Source organism: Carettochelys insculpta, chromosome 21, assembly GCF_033958435.1.
Source record: "Carettochelys insculpta isolate YL-2023 chromosome 21, ASM3395843v1, whole genome shotgun sequence".
Classification (NCBI taxonomy): Eukaryota; Metazoa; Chordata; order Testudines; family Carettochelyidae; genus Carettochelys; species Carettochelys insculpta.
In genome coordinates, this window is record NC_134157.1 from 2,405,552 (window position 1) to 2,423,396 (window position 17,845).

The 17,845-nt window shown below is 60.6% G+C and overlaps 1 protein-coding gene across 9 annotated transcripts in view; it reads right to left on the reverse strand.

Moving 5' to 3' along the window:
• Positions 1 to 474: 474 nt before the first annotated feature.
• Positions 475 to 17,845, reverse strand: part of RGS3 (regulator of G protein signaling 3) — a 141,114-nt gene continuing 123,743 nt past the window's right edge. For 5 of the 9 annotated variants that reach the window (XM_075015581.1, XM_075015578.1, XM_075015584.1 and 2 more), the window contains 6 exons: positions 14,303 to 14,941; positions 10,262 to 10,335; positions 5,069 to 5,170; positions 3,858 to 3,919; positions 2,468 to 2,634; positions 475 to 1,727 (listed from right to left, as the gene is read on the reverse strand). In XM_075015581.1, the coding sequence (XP_074871682.1) occupies positions 1,542 to 1,727; positions 2,468 to 2,634; positions 3,858 to 3,919; positions 5,069 to 5,170; positions 10,262 to 10,335; positions 14,303 to 14,941 (1,230 nt within the window). In that variant the 3' untranslated portion in view covers positions 475 to 1,541. Of the gene's footprint in view, positions 1,728 to 2,467; positions 2,635 to 3,857; positions 3,920 to 5,068; positions 5,171 to 5,381; positions 10,131 to 10,261; positions 10,336 to 14,302; positions 14,942 to 16,620; positions 16,944 to 17,845 lie in introns of those variants that run through there. The other 4 variants (XM_075015579.1, XM_075015583.1, XM_075015585.1 and 1 more) reach the window with 3 other exon arrangements.

A 17,845-nucleotide genomic window follows, 5' to 3' on the forward strand; every position in this document is an offset into this window, starting at 1 on the left:
GTTTCTGCTTTCCAGTCTCAGGTCCTGGACCAGTGCCGCAATCCTTGTGTTACAAACGCTGACCAGGAGGAGTGTGTAAAGGGCCTTACTGCTCCTGGAGTTTGGAAGGAACAGATGGTATTTTTCTAAGAGCTACATCAAGAACCAGGTTAGTCCCATCGGCCAGACCCCAGCAATGGTCAGTTGGTCTGTTCAGACCACAGCCAAGTAGAAGTGGGGTTCAGTGTGGTTTACTTTCATACCCATGGAAAAAAGGCCAAGTCTTGTGAAACAAGAGCTGTTGATGACCTTTCTCTGGGTGGAAACACTCCTGGGTCCTTCCCAGAGGAGCTTCACGCTTGAAGAAGCCCAGCCCTTCTGGCTTTGGAGCCATTGTTTGGACAATGAGGTCAGGCTAGCCTGGGGATGGTCATCCCAATCCATACGACACTGGCCAGCCATTTAAAGAAGCAACTCATGAAGAAAAGACAGGTACAAGAAATTATATTCTCCTTTTATTTCTACTATAACCACAGTGACATCAACATGTTCGTGGTAGCTGCAGAGATGCTTTGCAATGTAAACCGGGCACTTAGACCCAAGACGCTCTGTCTAGTCCGATCCAGCACTCAGCCATATTTCCCAGGCCATGATATGTTTATTCAGAGTAGTAGGAGTGTCTGATTCACACGGTTGTTCATCTACACACTCAAACCCTCCATCGTCACGGAACGCTACATACACCCCAGGCTCCTGGCGGCCTGCTGCCAGGAGCACAGAGTTTGGCAGCTAAGACCTGCAGCGTTCGAAGCGCTGTACACGCTCGGAGAAGCAGTGGCTGTCTGTTCCACTGCGGGCCTCCCCAAGACACGTGGAATATTGCACTTGTAGATTAAGACCGATTAGGAAAGGGTGCAAGGAGTTCCTACTGTACAGTGATGACACGGGAGGCCAATAAATAAATGGAGAGGCGCCTGGTGGGCTGGGGAAGGTGGGACTGGCTCCTGCTGCTCAAGGGGTGCATTGCCCCAGACAAGCCAAGGAAGCGCTGTTCTCTCCCACCCTCAGGGCTTTGCCAGTGCGAGTTCACAGGGCCGGGAGAGCACACAAGCCCCGCTGCAAGAGGCTTCATCCAGTTCTGTGTCTCTTGTTGAGGTAAGAAGCAGGTTCTTGATGGTTTCCCTTCGCCCCAAAGCTCCACTGCTCCCCAGTTCAGGGTCACTTGTTGCCCCTCAGAACCAAAGACAGAGCTCAGGCCAGTAATTCACAGTAGCCTCACGGGAGCTTCCCTCCAGCCAAAACTCACACCTGAGCCACAGCCAAGGGCATCGTACCAGTGAGCTGGTGAGACCCTGAGGAACAGTACCCAACCGCTTGGCTCGCCAGCCTCCACGGCCTCTAGCGCTCTGCCTCTGTCTCTTCACATGTCCGATCACCACAGAGCTCAGGCTTCCCTGGGCTGCAGAAAGGCGCCTCCCCCTCCACCAGCTCCCGGAAGACCATCCCCAGTCGATTCCATGTAAACATTCAGCTCCTAGTCCATCCCAGCAGAGCCCCGGGATCTACAGCAGGGGGCTGGCTTTCTTCTGGTTGATTATGTCTAAGTACAACTCAGAGCGGAGGAAGCGGGGGTAGGAGTCCTTCTCCATGAGCCCGTAGATCCGCTTCTGAGCAAGGTCGAAGCAGCTCCGGGTGACAGCCTGCAAGTTCTCTTTGGTGTGCTCCCGTGTGTAGGAGTCCAGGTTCACCTAGAGAGGACACTCCCCGTCAGCTCCATCCCCATACAGCCATGCACGGCAGACACCTGGCTCCCAAGGGAGAGCCACAGCAGGTGCTGCGGCCTGGCCTACGTCACCCATTCTGCATTCCACGCGGCACTGTCACCCACTTGCAAAAGGCTGTGGCGGGGACAGACCCTGGCCCAGACCAGGGAACCAGGCAGGAATCGTTTCATGGGCTTCACAAAGGCACCTTTCAGCACAAGGCAGGCCAGGCCAGGCCAGGCCAGGCCAAAGAGAGCTCCAAGGAGACGCCACCACCAGCACTTTACAGCGTAACAAGGTGCGGCCAACACGAGGGGTGATTGGCAGCCCCCAGAGCTGGCTCAGGCCAGAGACGTTTCTGGAGAGACGCGCTGGACAGTGTGGGGAGGTACTGGCAAACCGACGGTCCCTGGGAACTGAAGTCCACCCCGAAGCCAGCGACCAGCCTCCCTGCACAAATGCCCATTTCCTGCCCCCAGGGCCTCGCGCCCACTAAGGAACACTGGACGGTATCTCCAGGGCAGGCGCCAACCGGCCTCTCCTCTCCCCAGCACGCGGTAGTGCTGCCAGCAGCAGGGTCCCCTTGCTCTGCCCTCGGGCATCCTGGGCCCCAGCGCAGCAGTGAGACACGCCAGGGCCTCAAGCAACATCCGCGGTGCCCGGAATACAGAGCAGGGAAGCGCCCTGCCTGGGTGCAGAGGCTGTGCAGCCCACTCTCCCCTTACCTCTTTGCAGGACTGGATAGCAATGTACTCGGCAAAGATCTTCTTGGCCTTGGACACCATCTTGGACTGGGATTTGATCTTCTTGTACTCCTCGCATGCCAGCCAGAACTCCAAGTTCTCCTCGCTGAACTCCGTCCGCAAGAAGGCCCGAAAGGCAGCCAGCCCATCTGTGGGGAGCAGAGAGACAGGGCTACTGCCGGGCCCCAGCCTCCAAGAGGCACCCTGAGAGAGAGGGGCTTGCTTACAGGACACTTCCTCCAGCTCCCTCCCGGCCAGGAGACAGACCCCTGGGGAGACGCTGTTTCAGTCCCTCCCCTCGGCAACCAGGAGCTGGAGGGAAGAGCGAGGACCCAGCTGTAATGTCTCCTGCCCCCGTGAAGTGCTGCTGGGGACAGGAAGGCCGTGGCTGCTCCGAGTTCTGCAGGGCCAGGAGCGCTCGGAAGCGACCAGGCTGCCCTTCTGCAGGCGGGCGCACACCTCATCCCAGTGCAGAGAAGCACAGACAGGTCAGGGCAGAAGCCTGATCCACTCCCTGTCTACAGGGAGCTGGGCCATGCACAGAATCCTTAACTGGGCCCATGCTCAATGGACACCTCCAGCCAGCTGACACAGACTGAGCAGCCAGAACGCAAAGGCCTGGCATTGCAAGAAGCACCTCAAAGCCCAGAGAGGGAGGGGCCTCTTCCGTTCTCCAGTGCCTGAGTACCCCTGCCCCCACTCTGCAGCTCTGTCTGTAGGCGGGCCTATGCGGAAATGCAGCCACCTCTGGGGTGGAAAGCGGGGATTGTTCCGTGGCCGTGACACCACAGCAGAAATCTGCGTTTCTAGAGCACCTCCCAGCCAAGCATCTCAGAGTGCTTTACGCACCTCAGAGGCTCCCTTCCTGACTCTGACAGCCGTGGGGAGATACCCCTGGCTCCCATTAGGGGGCAACCCGAGACCCAGTATGGAGGGGACAGGGTTGGGACCCACAGACCCTGCAGTTCCCAAGGCCAAGTTGCCGAGCTGTCCAGCAAAACCCATCTCCCTCCAGCCGAGCTCCTGCCCGGGGCCCAGCCAATTGGCCTAGGAGCGGAGGAGGTGGGATTTCCGGCCCGGCTATTTCTCCAGAGAGGAAGACTCACAGAACTACTCCAATCGTTCAGCCAGAACTGGAGCCGTGACCCTGGAGAAGAGGGCACCATGCAGGGCAAAGCCCTGCTCCCAGCCCCATGGGACTGGAGGGAAGGAGCGAGCCTCAGCCCCGGGCTAACCACCTGGCTCAGGAGGCCCCAGAGGGCATCACACATGAGGCCTGAAAGCAGAGAGAGACGATCCTGCTCTGCCAGTGGGGAGCTCAGGGCTGGTGCATGATCCCCCAGCACTGGGGGAGGGGGCAGCAAACACTTACATTTGTGCAGCAGCAATTTCTCCAGAGACTCCCCCCACTTGAGTGCTTCCTCTGGGGTCGGCCTGCAATCCAAGGGCCAGTCGTTGGAAGGGTAAACCATGCTCTGGGCTCCCAGCCAGCTGAGCCAATGTCTCTGCTGCCCCCCTTGGCCCCCCAGCCTTCAGACACTCCCCCCAGGGCACCCCCAAGAATGGCAGCCCCTGTGGGTTGGGAGGGGGTGAGAGCTGAGCAGCCTCCCTCCAGCCTGTCTCTGCCCAGCCTGCGGCTCAGACAAAGGGCTGCTGGGGAGAAGCTCTGGCTGCCCCGGGCGGGCAGGAGAACAGCAGACACAGGCAGTGCTCCGCGGATAGTCGGGTCCCCCCGAGGGTCTGAGCACGTGTGACGGAGCCAGCTCCCGATGTCAGCAGCAGCTGAACCAGCTCCCAGCTGTGGCTCTGAACCCAGGATCGCAGGGGCTGCTCTCTGGAGCCAGGCCTTTGGGTACAGCCTCTCCCGGTGAGCCCCGCAGAGAGGGAAGGGGGCCCAAGGAGGAGCAGCTCTCCAAGGAGCCCCCAGAGAGGACAAGTGCGGGGGGCCCTCAGACTACAGCAGCCAGACCTGCGTCATGCCCTGAGCTCTGGGCCAGGGTGGGCCCCTGCAGGGCTGTGGGGAAGCCCAGGGGGCTCTCCGGGCCAGGGCTGCTCTCTGGCTGTGGGGGACAGCCGGAAAGGACTTTCACACAGCCCGGCTGTCACGTCCCTGGGGGTAAGTCAGCGGCTTCTGACAGGTGGGTCAGAATCCAGGAGGACAGTAGTGCAGGGGTTTGCCGTGTGACCCTGGCGCCTTTCTGAAGGCTGCACGGTAGCTCAGCCTCGTGCTGTGGGGCTTGGAGCAGGATGCACCGGGGAGGTTCCCAGCCTGTGAGGCAAGAGCACAGGCCGGACGGTCACAGTGGTCCACTTGGGGTGTCACAGCTGCAGCTTTTCGCTAGCCAAGGCAGCCTGCCTGCCCCTGCTGGTGGGGGGGAGCAGCCCCCACCTGGCCCTGGCAGCCTGCCCTGGTGGCTTCACTCACAGCACAACAGGAAGTTTAACAGCCGGCCCTCGAGGTCGACTGAGGCCTGGCTGGGCGTCCGGCTGTACTGACGCCCCCCTGCGCTGGGGTGCACACGCCTCGCCCAGCCCAGACAGGGCCCAGCGCAGCAGCCCGGGCAGCCCAGCGCCAACACCCACCTCAGGGATTTCACGGCCTTGTCCAGCTTGCTGACGGGGTTGGCTCCCGGAGACTCGTTTCGCCGTCGGAATATCCCCAGCCGGTTCTTCATGTCCTTGGCCCTGGAGAGAGGAGCAGGGGGTTAGTCCCGGGGTGAGCTGCTCGGTGGTGGAGCTGGGCAGAGCCCCTGGCTCTCACTCAGGGCTGTCGCCTCTGGAATCAGCGGCCAGAGGGCAGGTGGATCCAGGACCTGAGCGTCAGGGCACAGGGAGAGAGCCGGGGGCAGGGGAGGGCGGCACAGCCCGGGGCAGGCTGCGTCGCTACAACACCTACTCTTTCATGGTGTGCCTGCGCTGCAGGGTCCCACTGCGGGGCCATGGCACGCCCAGCAGCACGTCCGCGTGGAACTCCAGGGGCTGGGCCTTGGCAAGGTCTCGGAAGAAGGGCATGGCGGCCCGGCAGCGTCCCCTGCTCCAGGCAGGGAGCCCCCGGGGGACCCTAGGGCGGGCGGGCGAGCAGCCTGGCCAGAGGCTGCAGGAGCTCTGCCTCCCAGCTCTGCGCTGCGCCGCGCTCGGGCCAGCGAGTCAGGAAGTAGGAGGGCCTGGGCTGAGGGGCTGCGATCGCTCCACGGAGCGACTGAGGCATGTGTGAGTCAGGGCGGTGTCAGCGCCAGCACGGCTGTGCTCCAGCTGTGCGCAGCCCTGCACACGGGCTGCAGCGCCTCAGGACAGCTCCACCGCCGGTTGCTGCGGCAACCCAAGGACGGTGGAAAAATCCCAGCCCCGGCCGGCTGGCGGGAGCAAGGGAAAAGGCAGGCGGCCGGGATTTACGAGGAGCTATTTATAGCGCAGCCAGGCCCCCGCAGGCTGCAATGTGGGGGGCTGGCTGAGCCGGCGCAGGGGCACAGGACCCTGCAGCAGAGCAGGCAGAGACCGGGGTGCAGACTGGTGCTGCCCCACTGAGAGCCCCACAGGGCGGTGTCGCAGCTGGGTCCCTGGGGCACGGCCTGCCCTTCTCCAGGCCTTGACTTGCCTGAGTCAGACAGGTGAGGGGGCAGCCAAGGGCAGCTCGCCATGCGGCAGAGCCGCTGGCTTTGCCTGACCCTCCCTGCTGCTCCCTGCATGTCAGCACCCAGGGAGAGCACCGGAGAAAGCTGCAGCGCTGGCAGGCCCCGGGAGCTGCGTCCTCCGGGTGAGGCCGGAGAGGACCTCGGCAGCCGTTCACACCAGCGCATTGCGTGACAGTTTCTGAGCTCGGGCCTCGGCCGCCCTGCATCTGGGGGAGCCGGTCTTTGCCCACGAAAGCCGACGCTCCAAATATCGGTTAGTCTAGAAGCTGCCACCAGCCTTCTTGTTTTTGAAGACCCGGACCAGCGCAGCTCCCGCTCTGATGCTTGAGCGGCCCGGGCATTAGCCAGGCCAGCCAGCCGTTTGGGGAAGGCAGGGTGTGGGAAGAGGAGTGATGGCACATGTGCAGACCCCAGGCACGAGGCTGACATCTGGTCTGTCTGAGGCGTGGAGGCAGCTGAGTAGGACCAAGGGCCGTCCCTGCCAGCGGGGGAGATCCAGGCCTTGTGGCACCTGCTCCACCAGCCCACCCTGGTGACCAGGCACAAGGTGTCTTTTCCCATGAAGATCAGAAAAGGCGAGTAAGGGAGCAGCTGGAGCCAGGGCTGGGGCTCTGCCCAAGGGCTCTGCACAGCCCCCAGCAGCGCCGCCCCCCACTCGCCTAGTGCACCGTCTCTGCCTGCGGTGCAGAGGGCAGCTAGGGGAGTCTCAGTGGAACCAGGGCTGGACGGTAGCCCTATGCAGCAGCACATCTGCCCAGTCACTGTGGAAAGCAGCTAGGCCATGGCGGAGAGAACCGCCTGCTCAGGGGACCATGGAGCACCCAACCCACAGAGAAGAGGCTCTCCTAGGGCTCTTGTACCTTAACAGGTTGTTTAACACACAGCCCTGCAAGGTGCTGCGCTCAGACCCCAGCCCAGCCAGACAAATGCATATCCTTAGCCTTAAGCTCCTGCGATGTTCCCTCGCCCTTACAGGGCCTCACCGTGCACCCAAGGTCAGGTGCACGTTTAAACACTTTGCTGGATTGAGGTTTGAGCCCGGTGCCTTGCTGAATGGAGTCCGTCAAGGACGCAGCTGGGCAGCAACTCGGACACTGGCTGTCAATTGCCAAGTATCAGTCAGAAAGCAACGTGGGAAACCAGGGTCCAGACAAGGAATCCAGCCCTCAGCGGCCATCTGTCTCCTCTTACAGCGTAGCCAGGAATGCTAATGCCTGAGTGCTGTTTGCCAAGGCAGAGCCACACAGCCCTGAACAGCTCAACCCTGCAATAGCCACCATGTTCTTAACTTAGCAACTCAGCGGTTATTCCTCTGCAAAATCACTCCCTGCGGCTTGTACCAGCAGTGGGCCCGAGAGGGCTACAAGCACTCCGGTATTTACAAGCACTGTGTGTGAGTGAGAGGGAGCGTGTGACCAGAACCACACGCCCCGAATACCTGCAGGTCAGCACAGAGCAAATCTCGGGCTATAAGCAGCTCTGCAGCTCCTGCCTGAGACTGTGCAGGAGACAGACCCAGATGACTTTCCAGTGATCCCATGCAAAGAAACAAGACCCAACGGCCAGGATCCACATTCACTTACTGCCAGAGACAACTGTCCTTTTGTCTTCCTTGCTCATAATCACAGCCAAACTACAGAAACTTCACTGAGGCTGCACCAGCTAGAGAGCTCCACAGACCTGACCTACCCGGTCCCCAGTGGGGAACCTGCCTCATGGCACATAGCAGCAAAAGTAACAGCTTGTAAGAAAACTCTTTTCTCTTTGACTTTGGCGCTAGCAATTCTTTTCCAAAACCCAAGGGCCTAGAAGCAGCCACGCCCTAGATAGGCTGGTTTAGCACAGTCCTGCAAGGATGAATCTGAAATCCATCACAGGAGAAGAGAGCAAGGAAAAGCACTTCACAGCACCCCATCACCCCATTTCTCAGGGCCAGGAAACCCAACGCTGCAGAAATGCTACCTCCAGCAACACCACAGCCACAGCATCACAGCAGCTCCGCTGCCCTCCTGGGCTCTGGGCCACCAAGAACTCCTACCTTTCCAGGTACTTTTCTGAAAAGTCCACCATGGTGTGGTACAGGGGCCAAGCGTGCAGGAGGTGTGCGCCGTCCGGCGAAGGGAGCAGCGTGCCAGCTCTCGGCTGCAGGCACCACAAACCCTCCACATGGACTGACGGCAAACAAGCCGCTCAGCCAACAGCAGGAGAGCAGAGCGCTGGGAGGCCCCTCAGTGAAGCTGCCGCCGCCTCCTATTGCCCAAGGTGAGGAACAGACCCGCAGCTCTGCAGCTGTCCCCGGGACGGATCCCAAATGAGAAGCTTCACTGGTCAAACCCTCTTCCTCCTTCTCAGCCTGATTCCGCGGCACCGCTAGCTACACGCTGCCCCAGCCCGGGCCAAGCGGCGGAGCAGGGAGCAGAGCGGCATGTGGAGAGGCAGACTGCAGGGGACTGTCTCTAAATGAAACCGCCAGGAGGAAATGCAAACCCTGAACCCTTCGGGCACTGCGGACACCAGCGGCTTCTCACCACCGCGTGGGGCGACACTGCCCCCTACTGGCACTCACGCGACCCACTGGGCACGTTCTTCAGGTGCCAGCCCGCAGGAGAGTAAGGGGGGTGCGCAGGAAATGAGCACCCAGGGATAAAGCACTGCCCAGTGAAATCGCCCCCCAGGGCCGTGTCCGTCCCTCGAGGCACGTACATCCTCTAACCAGGCACACGACTGCCCCCGGCGGCTGCGCACCACAGCAGCTCTCCACTCGCGCCACACGCTGCACCTGTTTTCTACAGCAATAAACACCCCCTGGGTTTCTGCGGCTGCTGCAGGGGATGCTGAAGGGAGCCAGAACCCACTTGCCAGGCCCGCTGTTACAACATGGCCTTCCAGCCACACCTCTGCTATTAACTGTGGAGCAGTTTTCCCAGAGCCGACCTGTCGGGCGAGGGCCTTAGGCGTCCCCGGGCTGCACACAGGGGTTCTGCGTGCAGGCCACCAGACGTGGCGTTATTGCCCACACGCTGGGCTGGCAGATTCCCTGGGTGTCCGTCCGGGTGGGTCTCGCCTGTAACACGCATGTAAAGCGAGCGTGCCCGAAGGGAGGGGCGTGCTGATTGGTTTGAGAGATCCGTGTGCTCCCTCTGCAGCCGCTCACAGCACAGCCACGGTTCGGTCGGCACAGCCCGCAAATTCTCGGGGAGCCAGTGCAGCGAGCAGAACTGCGCCATCCTGGGAGACCATCCTGTTGTGACAATCTTGTGGCTCACGGAGATGCCAGAGGCCACTCCTGCAGCCTGCTCACTAGCCTCGGTTGCCCATTGCCACCTCGGCTTCTCTCCCCATTGCAGGCTGTGCACGTCAGAACTAGACGTGTGACCAAGGGATGTGTAACACTAACAGTCTGCCTTGCACAGGGGCTGCACAGCTGACAAGAAAAGGGCTGGGGTTTCAGCTCGACTCAGCCAAAGGTCAGCACAGACGCAGCCTGAGCAGGTGGAAAGGACCATCCTACTTTGCTCCCTCCTGGCCTCACTCTGCTGTGTGTCAGAGCCCTCACTGCCGGAAGCCCTTAGCAGCTCTTCCCTCCCAGGGATACTCAACGGCACCTGCTGCGAGCGCTCCTGCCCCTCCCTCTCCAGGGGCCCCACGGGAAGGAGGCCCCAGCTCCAGTTTCACCCACCAGCAGAGATGTCCTCTGTGACCTCCTCTGGCAGCCCAGGGAATGCAGTTTTGCACAGGCCCGGGAGCAAGAAAGGGCCCGTGAGAGACCCCTCAAGAAAGAAACGAGCCCTTCCCCTCTTCCATTCCTACCCCGGCTGAGGGTGGCACACACTCCCAAGCCCTCCAGGACAGGGGGTGTGTAGCTTCCTTGGTGGGGCTGGACTGGAAGGGACTGGGCTTCCTACCCTAGTGGTCCATGAGTCCTTACCACTCCACTGGGCCCATGTTCTCGAGGGTGAGCTCTGGCTGGCCCAGCCAGGAGCCTGCCTCTGCAGAGTGCAGTCTTGTTACTTCAGACAGAGCAGCCTCCCTTCCCCTTCCCCATCCCAGCGCAGCCCTGTGCGGAGGCAGGTCCCCATCTCCCGGGGCGGGACAGGGCAGGGCAGCCACGCACACTCTGACCCTCCCCTCACACGCCACTTACAAGTTTTTGCTCCTTTTCTTGCAGGAAGCCTCGTCCCCCTCCTCACAGGTGCACTCCTGGTCTGCTCCGCTGAGCTGCAGGGGGAACACAAAAATACTGTCTGAGTAATGGTGCCAGTGTGTGCTGCGTCCCTGAGCAGTACCATGTGCCGCCCGCCCCACCGCCAGGCTCCTCTCGCCAGGCAGAGGAAGGGGCCTGGCCAGCAGACATGGGGCCAGACTAGCTGGGGAGGCAGGCAGGAGTTATGGGCAGACTGGCCCACTGAGACAAGGGCCAGATTCTGGGCTGCAGGAGGGAGCAGGTCGAATGCACAGTGTAGGCTGCCAGGGCAGCAGCTGTCCCGAGATGGTGAGTGGGTGGGATGCCAGTCTCCTGCCCCCGCCTGACTGCTCTGGGGAGGGGCACACACTCAGCAAAGGATGGCAGCTGCCCCTGCCGGCCCAGAATGAGGGCTCCCCTGCCCCCCCCTGCACTGGCCTCTGCCCCCCAGACCCTGGGCTTGCTGGGTGTCTGATCTCCCACCGGAAGACCCAGCTGAAAAGGGACCCTGGCAGCTCCAGACAGCACCACGACGAGTCCGGCTGGCAGCACAGCCAGGCTCCCAGGGAAGTGGCAACACATTGCTCTGGCTCTAGTATGGGGCAGCCACAGGAACTCTGCCCACTGCCCCTGCTGGGAGCACCAGCTCCTTAGCACCCATTGGCTGGGAACTGCCATTAAGGGGAGCTGTGGGGGCAGCAGCTGTGTGTGATGGCACATGTGCAGCCCAGAGTCCCTGACCATGCCTGCGCCCAGGAGCTGACGAGACGTGTAGCTGGTTCTCCGGAGCTGCCTGAGGCACGTGCCACCCAGAGCCTCCATTCCCTCCCAGTCACACCCCAACCGCTGCCCCAGCTCAGAGCCCCTGCACCCCAACCCCTCCACCACAGCCTAGAACCCCCTGCACCCCAACCCCTGACACAGCCTAGAACCCCTGCACCCCAACCCCTATGACACAGCCTAGAACCCCCTGCATCAAATCCCTCTGCCACAGCCTAGAACCCCCTGCACCCAAACCCCTATGACACAGCCTAGAACACCTGCACCCAACCCCTCCACCACAGCCTAGAACCCCCTGCATCAAATCCCTCTGCCACAGCCTAGAACCTCCTGCACCCCAACCCTGCTGCCGGCCTAGAATCCCCTGCAGTATAAACCCCTCAGCCCAGCCCACACACTTCTCATACTCCAACCTTTGCACACCAAACCCCTCGGCCGTGGCCCCACGGAACCCTCACCCCACCGGTACCCAAAGCCCTGCTCCAGCCTGGTGGGCCCAAGCCTGGCCCACGGTGGATGAGCATGACTGAGGGCAGACAGTCAGTGCGTGGCGGGGACTCAGAGAAGGGGAGCAGGGCAAGAGGGTTTGGTTTTCTGCAATTAGGAAGTTGGCAACCTTATCACACAATCATAGACTCCTAGGGCTAAAAGGGACCTCAGGAGGTCGTCTAGCCCAGCCCCCTGCCCCAAGCAGGACCAACCCCAACTAAGTCATCCCAGCCAGGACCTTGTCAAGCTGGGACTTGAAAACCTCCAGGGATGGAGATTCCACCACCTCTCTCAGTAACACATTCCAGTGCTTCACCACCCGCCTGGGGAAACAGTTTTTCCTAATGTCCAACCTATTCCTCTCCCTCTGTGAGTTCAGACCATTGCTCCTTATTCTGCCATCAGTCACCACTTACCAGATCTCTCCCCGGCAACAGGCCTCTGTCCCCACACCCCCCGTCCCTCTTCTCCGAGGCCCCGCCGCCCACTCACACGATCCACCCCCAGTCATGTTCACCCCCCCGGTTGGCCCCTTTCAGCCGGCTGGGGCAGGGGCTGGGGTATGGGAGGGGCACGGCTGCACGGGGCTAAAGATGGGGTTTATGGTGAAGGAGGGGGTTCCAAGCTGGGGTGGGTGGTGTGTGGGAGGGGCTGTCTGCAGAAAACTGCAAACCTCTGCGACTCCCAGGTCTGCACTGACGAAAAGGACGGCTGTGCCATGGAGGCTGCGCCCCAGGAGCTGCCCCCTCGGAGCAGGGCCCGTGGCCCCAGTTTTTCAGGAACCCATCACCCGGCCCTGCCGTGGGAACCTGCTCCCTAGCCCAGCAGCCCCAGACTTCCTTCCATTCTAAGCTCCGCGCTTCCGGCGTTTATCAGCCTGGAACAATGCCGCCCTCTGCTACGGCCCGGCTGGCGAATGCAGCCCGGGGAGCGTTTCCTTCCATTGTCAGAAAGCCTCGGCTTCCGCAGGGAGACAAAAGGCAGCCGGCAGCCGAATCTCAGCCCCATGTGTCTCACAGCTCCCACCCAACAAGCACCGGGAAGGAGGGAGCGCGAGTGCGAGGGGACGCCAGCCACACACGAGGGTTCAAAGGGACCTGGGCCCTGTGCCTGGAGAGAGCTGGAGGAAGAGAGCACATTGTGGTTTTGGGGAGCAAGGGGCAGCCAGAGACTCAGCCACCCTCCCACAGCAGAGGATTCTGGATAGTGTAGTCCAAGAGGCACTTCTGTCCGAAGTAGTACTGTGAGCAGGATTACCACTGGAGGGCAGGCCATGCGCAGCTTACACGAGCTTTCGAGTCACTCACACCCCCCAGGCACGTTTGCTGCAGGGGGCAGGAGATATCCCCCAGCAAGTGGCTACGAGGGCTCTGGGTGTCTCTCCGCCTTTGTAACACCTGTATGCACTTCCCCTAACACAAGGCACGCGACTCCCTCCAGCAGCAGCGTTCTGGCTGAGCCCCGGCTTAGTCAGACCCCGCTCAGAAGGGTGGCTCCCCCAGTGGGGAGCAAGAGTCAGTCTCTGGCCAACATCCCAGCTGGAGATGGGCCTCACCCACTGCTGAATTCTCTGTGCCAACGGGAGAGTGTCAAGCTAGCAGCTTGGGGAGCCGGCCAGAGCCCCCGCAGGTCCCACAGGAAGCATGGGGCTACTGCAGGCTGTGCAGCAGCTGTTCCCCAGGCCAGGCATGTAACTCCGTAGCCCGAATGTCACTTCCCCGCATCTCCCCTCGACTGTACTCCACTCACTAGCCGCACCCCACGTGACCCCCCTGAGCCTCACAGAGGGCTGGCAGGATGGGATGTCCCAGGCTCCTGTGCTGGGGTCTGCAGTGCATTGCCAGGGACTGGGCAAGTGTGCGATGGGGGTTGCTGATGCTGGACTCAGACCCCACTATCCTTGCCCTGGGTTCCCCACACAGCTCTGCCAGGGCCCCGGTTGCTGCTGTGCAGCCCCCACGAAGTGCCCATTCAAGCAGCACGGAGCAGAGCACTGGCTGGATGCGCCCAGAGGGTGGCCCCTTCCCCCATCACTGTGAGCGCAGGGCTGAACACTAGACACCCAGCTGGGGAGGAAGCCATTGAGGGGAGGGGCTTGTTTAGTTTACAGAAGAGAAGACTGAGGGGTGATTTGATAGCAGCCTTCAGCTTCCTGAAGGGGAGCTCTGAAGAGGAGGGTGAGAAACTGTTCTCAGTGGTGTCAGATGGCAGAACACGGAGTTACAGAGGGAGGTGTAGGTTGGATATTAGGAAAAACGACTTCCCCAGGAGGGTGGGGAAGCACTGGAATGCGTTGCCTAGAGAGGTGGTGCAATCTCCATCCCTAGAGGTTTTTAAGTCCCAGCTTGACAAAGCCCTGGCTGGGATGATTTAGTTGGGGTTGATCCTGCTTTGAGCAGGGGGCTGGACTAGATGACCTCCTGAGGTCCCTTCCAGCCTTAGGAGTGTATGACTCTATGATCAGCTGGTGCCACCGTCGCCCTTCCTGTGCCGGGCACGCCCCACCCGCTGGGGAAACAGGGCTCCAGGCTGGGCCCTCTGGTTTCCCGTAGCTAGGAGAGGGGTCACCACCAGCCTGGCAGAGGCAGTGGGAGCACTGAAGTGTGGGGCAGAGAAGATGGGTCTTCCTGCTTCTCGCTCTGGCTCAAGGGAGTGGAGGTGAACCTCCAGCCAAGCCCACCCGTGGCGAGGAATGGCAGCTCCGGCCCAGGGTGGGAATGAGAGCTCACATACCTTCCTGTGCCCGGAGAAGAGGAGGCTGAGCTGGTGGATGGAGCCCCCATTCTTAGTGAGCTCCTTCTTGAGGGTGCGGGGCGAGGGCAGCGCCCAGCGGGTCGGGGAGCCTGGGCTGTCCAGGCAGTTGAGGGTAGTGTCAGAGGTGAAGCAGTGGCCCTTGGCCTCCTGCAGCAGGCTGCCCTCACTGTGCGTGCGGCGTCGCAGGGAGCCCTGCACGCTCAGGGTGTAGGCCTGGGCACAATGCGATGGCTCCACCATGCTGCAACGTTTGAACTCGCTGCCCTCCAGGAAGTGCTGGTCACTGTTCTCTTCCTCCTCCTCCTCCTCCTCCTCGTCCTCGTCGTCCTCCTCCTCCTCCTCGTCCCCATTGCTCAGGCTGTCGGCCACGCTCACCGTGCTCTGGCTGCAGCCGTCCAGCCGCAGTTCCGGGATCACAAAGGCCGGGCTGGAGTCAGGCTGTTCCTCCACACACTCGGACACAACCCCCACCTCCTTCTCCTCCAGCAGGGCAGCTGGGATGGCCTTCTTCACCAGCCCCTTTGCCGCCCCTCCTTGGGACGGGGGAGCATCACCCTCTGCCACCTTCTCTTCAGAGGGCATCACCCTCGGCTCCTCAGAGTCCGTCTCGAGCATCTGCTAGGGAAAGACAGGACAAAACGAGGACAACAATAAGCAAGGAGAGGACAAAAACATCCCCCAGCAGGCTCTGCGTCAAGGGGAGTTAGGAGCAATGTCCTTCCAGTCTCGATCACCAGTGCACGCTGCTTTGTCATCCTCATCCCAGCTGGAACCCCAACACCACCCCTGCTGGGGAGAAGGAACCTTGAGAGGTCATCAAGTCCAGACCCCTGCCCTCATGGCTGGACCAAGCACCATCCCTGGCAGGTTTGTTTTTTTTTTAAAAAAAAAAAAAAGAAAAAAGTCTATTTGCCCCAGCCAGCCCTCTCAAGGGTTGAGCTCACAACCCTGGGTTTTCACAGCCCACATGCAAACCACTGAGCTATCTCCCTCCTGGGTGAGGGAGAGACAAGCAGTGTGAAGGAGGAGGAGCAGACGATGGCTGGTGTGAGCCCTCAAGCGAGCCAGGGACCCCTACTGGCAGCCTGCATGGGCCGGTAGCCCGCCTGGAAATGGGGTTCTGGAGGGGCCGCTGCTGAACCCACCTAGAACCCAGGGCCTCCCACCAGCTCCAGTCTGTCCCATGGGCTCATGTCTCCGGGCAGGGTCCACCTGACCCAGAGCCCTGCGACAGTTCCCCACAAAGTGCCAGGGGACCAGACAGACACCAGCCCCAGGAGCACTTGTCACTCAGGGAGCCCAGGGCACTGCAGCCCCATGCAGAGAGCTGCACACTCCAGCAGCCTGTGGTACCGAGGAGGCAGCGGCCCTGGCGAGCGCAGATGGCCAGGCCAGGCCAGGCCGCCTCAGTGCAGTGTGGCTCCAGGCACGCGGCACAGATTCCAGGCACACAAGGACTCAGCCAGAGCCTGATCCCAAGGGCATCTTCCTTACTCCGCACAGCATTCCAGCCCCGCTGTGCAAATCCTGGGGAGCTGGGCCCAGCTCTGTGCACCAGGAGCCTGGCTGCAGCCAGCCAAAGCCGGCAGTGAAACCAGACACACTCGTCCGGCTTCCTGCCCCTCCTGTGCCACAGGAACAAAACGCAAACGGGAAGTGCTGGCTCCCGAGGCTCAACCAGCCTGGGCGGGCACGGCCTGCCGCTCTCCTGGGGCTCCGAGTCTCCCCCTGCGGCCGTGCTGCTACTACGTGGCTCTGTTTTCTTCAGGAAGTCAAAAAAAAAAAGGCAGTGGTGAAAGTGACAGGGAGCAGCAGCAGTTCCCTGGGCACAGGCTCTCCCAGCCCTGGGGAATTCTTAACCTCCCTGCGGTGCTAAGAGACCACCCGCTGAGTGTGCCTTCTGCCCACAGATCCAATTTGTATGGATTATCGCTCACTGTCGGATTTCACACGCCACAATGAAACTGCTGCCCGGGCTGGGCAATGCCCCTGGGGCCCTGGCCTCTGCGCAGACTGCAGGCACTGTCCTAGAAGCGCCCGGGTTTTGAGAACATTTGGGGCCCTCTCATGCACCCACAGGCTAGCCTCAGTGCACCCCTCAGACATCTTGCAGAAGAGTGGCCAGCGTCCCTAAACAACCCTGGGTTTGCCCGGTCCTGGCAGCAGTTTGACTGTTGAATAAGAAATCTGATGGTGAGCGATGATCTACCCACGCAGACGGGATCTGTGGGCAGAAGAAGCACTTTGTGGCTGCTTCATCAGCTCCACAGCGAGAGGTAAACCAAAATGGCACCTACCTGCACAAGTCCCCAGCTGGCTCTAGGATGGTTGCCCCCTAGAAGGGGATCGCAGCAATGCCTGGGACACAGGGAACATGGGACAGACCAATGCCGAGCAGGCCAGGACTGCTTAGGGCCCAGCCCTCCCGCAGAAGTCATGGCCCAGCTCCCAGAGAGACTCTGGAAAGCAAAATGCTTCTAGGCAAAAGTGAGAGATCCCCAGCTGCCTAGCCTGGATTCCTGCCAAAGGACATCTAGAGCTTGCCGGCTGCAGAAATTTTTATTACCCTTTGAAACTGAAGATTGCAACTCCCTTGTGCACCTCTGCAAATAACTCTCGCGTGCCCCTTTCCTAGTTCATTATCGTTGGGTAGGTTGTTATAGGGTTGGCTACGAGCCTTGTCTTTGGTTCAACATGAGGTGCAACCTGGGATAAGTGACTGGTCCTTTGGTACTGAGAGTTACCAGAATACTGCTGCGATTAGTGATGTAAGGACCATCTCTCACCCCAGCAGGCTGAGTTGGGTGGTGCCCAAGGGGGCCGTCTGGGAGCCCAGGTTTAGGCTGGTCTGGTGCCTGAGGATAATTGGTTGGTGAAATCTCAGTGTAACACTCACAACCAATGGGAGGGTTGTGGCCTAGTTCCTGCCAGTCTGCTCGAAGGTTGGCGCTCCCACGCTGGAGTCTCTCAAGCAGTGTTACTGCTGCTCTGGTAACTACCTGCAACAAGCTGATCAAAGGCCTTGCTTTTGTGAGAAAGGAAGGGCAGTTACTGATGGACTGGCCTGAAATCCTCTTTATCCAGAGGAGGTACACTGCTAGCCTGCTTCTCTCCAGACCAAGGACAGCCTGGGGAACTGAGCGGACACACCTGGCCACTCCCTGGCCTCTCTGCTGCAGCTGGCGAACACAAGGTGTGTCTACACTGCAGCACATGCAGACAGAACTAGATCAAAGTCAGCTCAAGTAACAACCACAGTGAGGCAGCAGGACCATGCTAACGCCACCTTCACAAAACATCTGAGTGGCCACCACCAGTGCTCCAGCTGTGGCTTCACTACTCTTGTTATTCACACTCGTGAGATCAACACCATCTGGAGTCTGTCTACACCTTCAAATACTCTACAGACAAGCCCAGAGAGTCAATTGTGCAGGTGTTCTCTGGAACACCCCAGACAAGTGTCACCATATTAAGTTTTGAATAGTACTGGTGTAAAACCAGAGACCTGGAGCTAAAATGCTC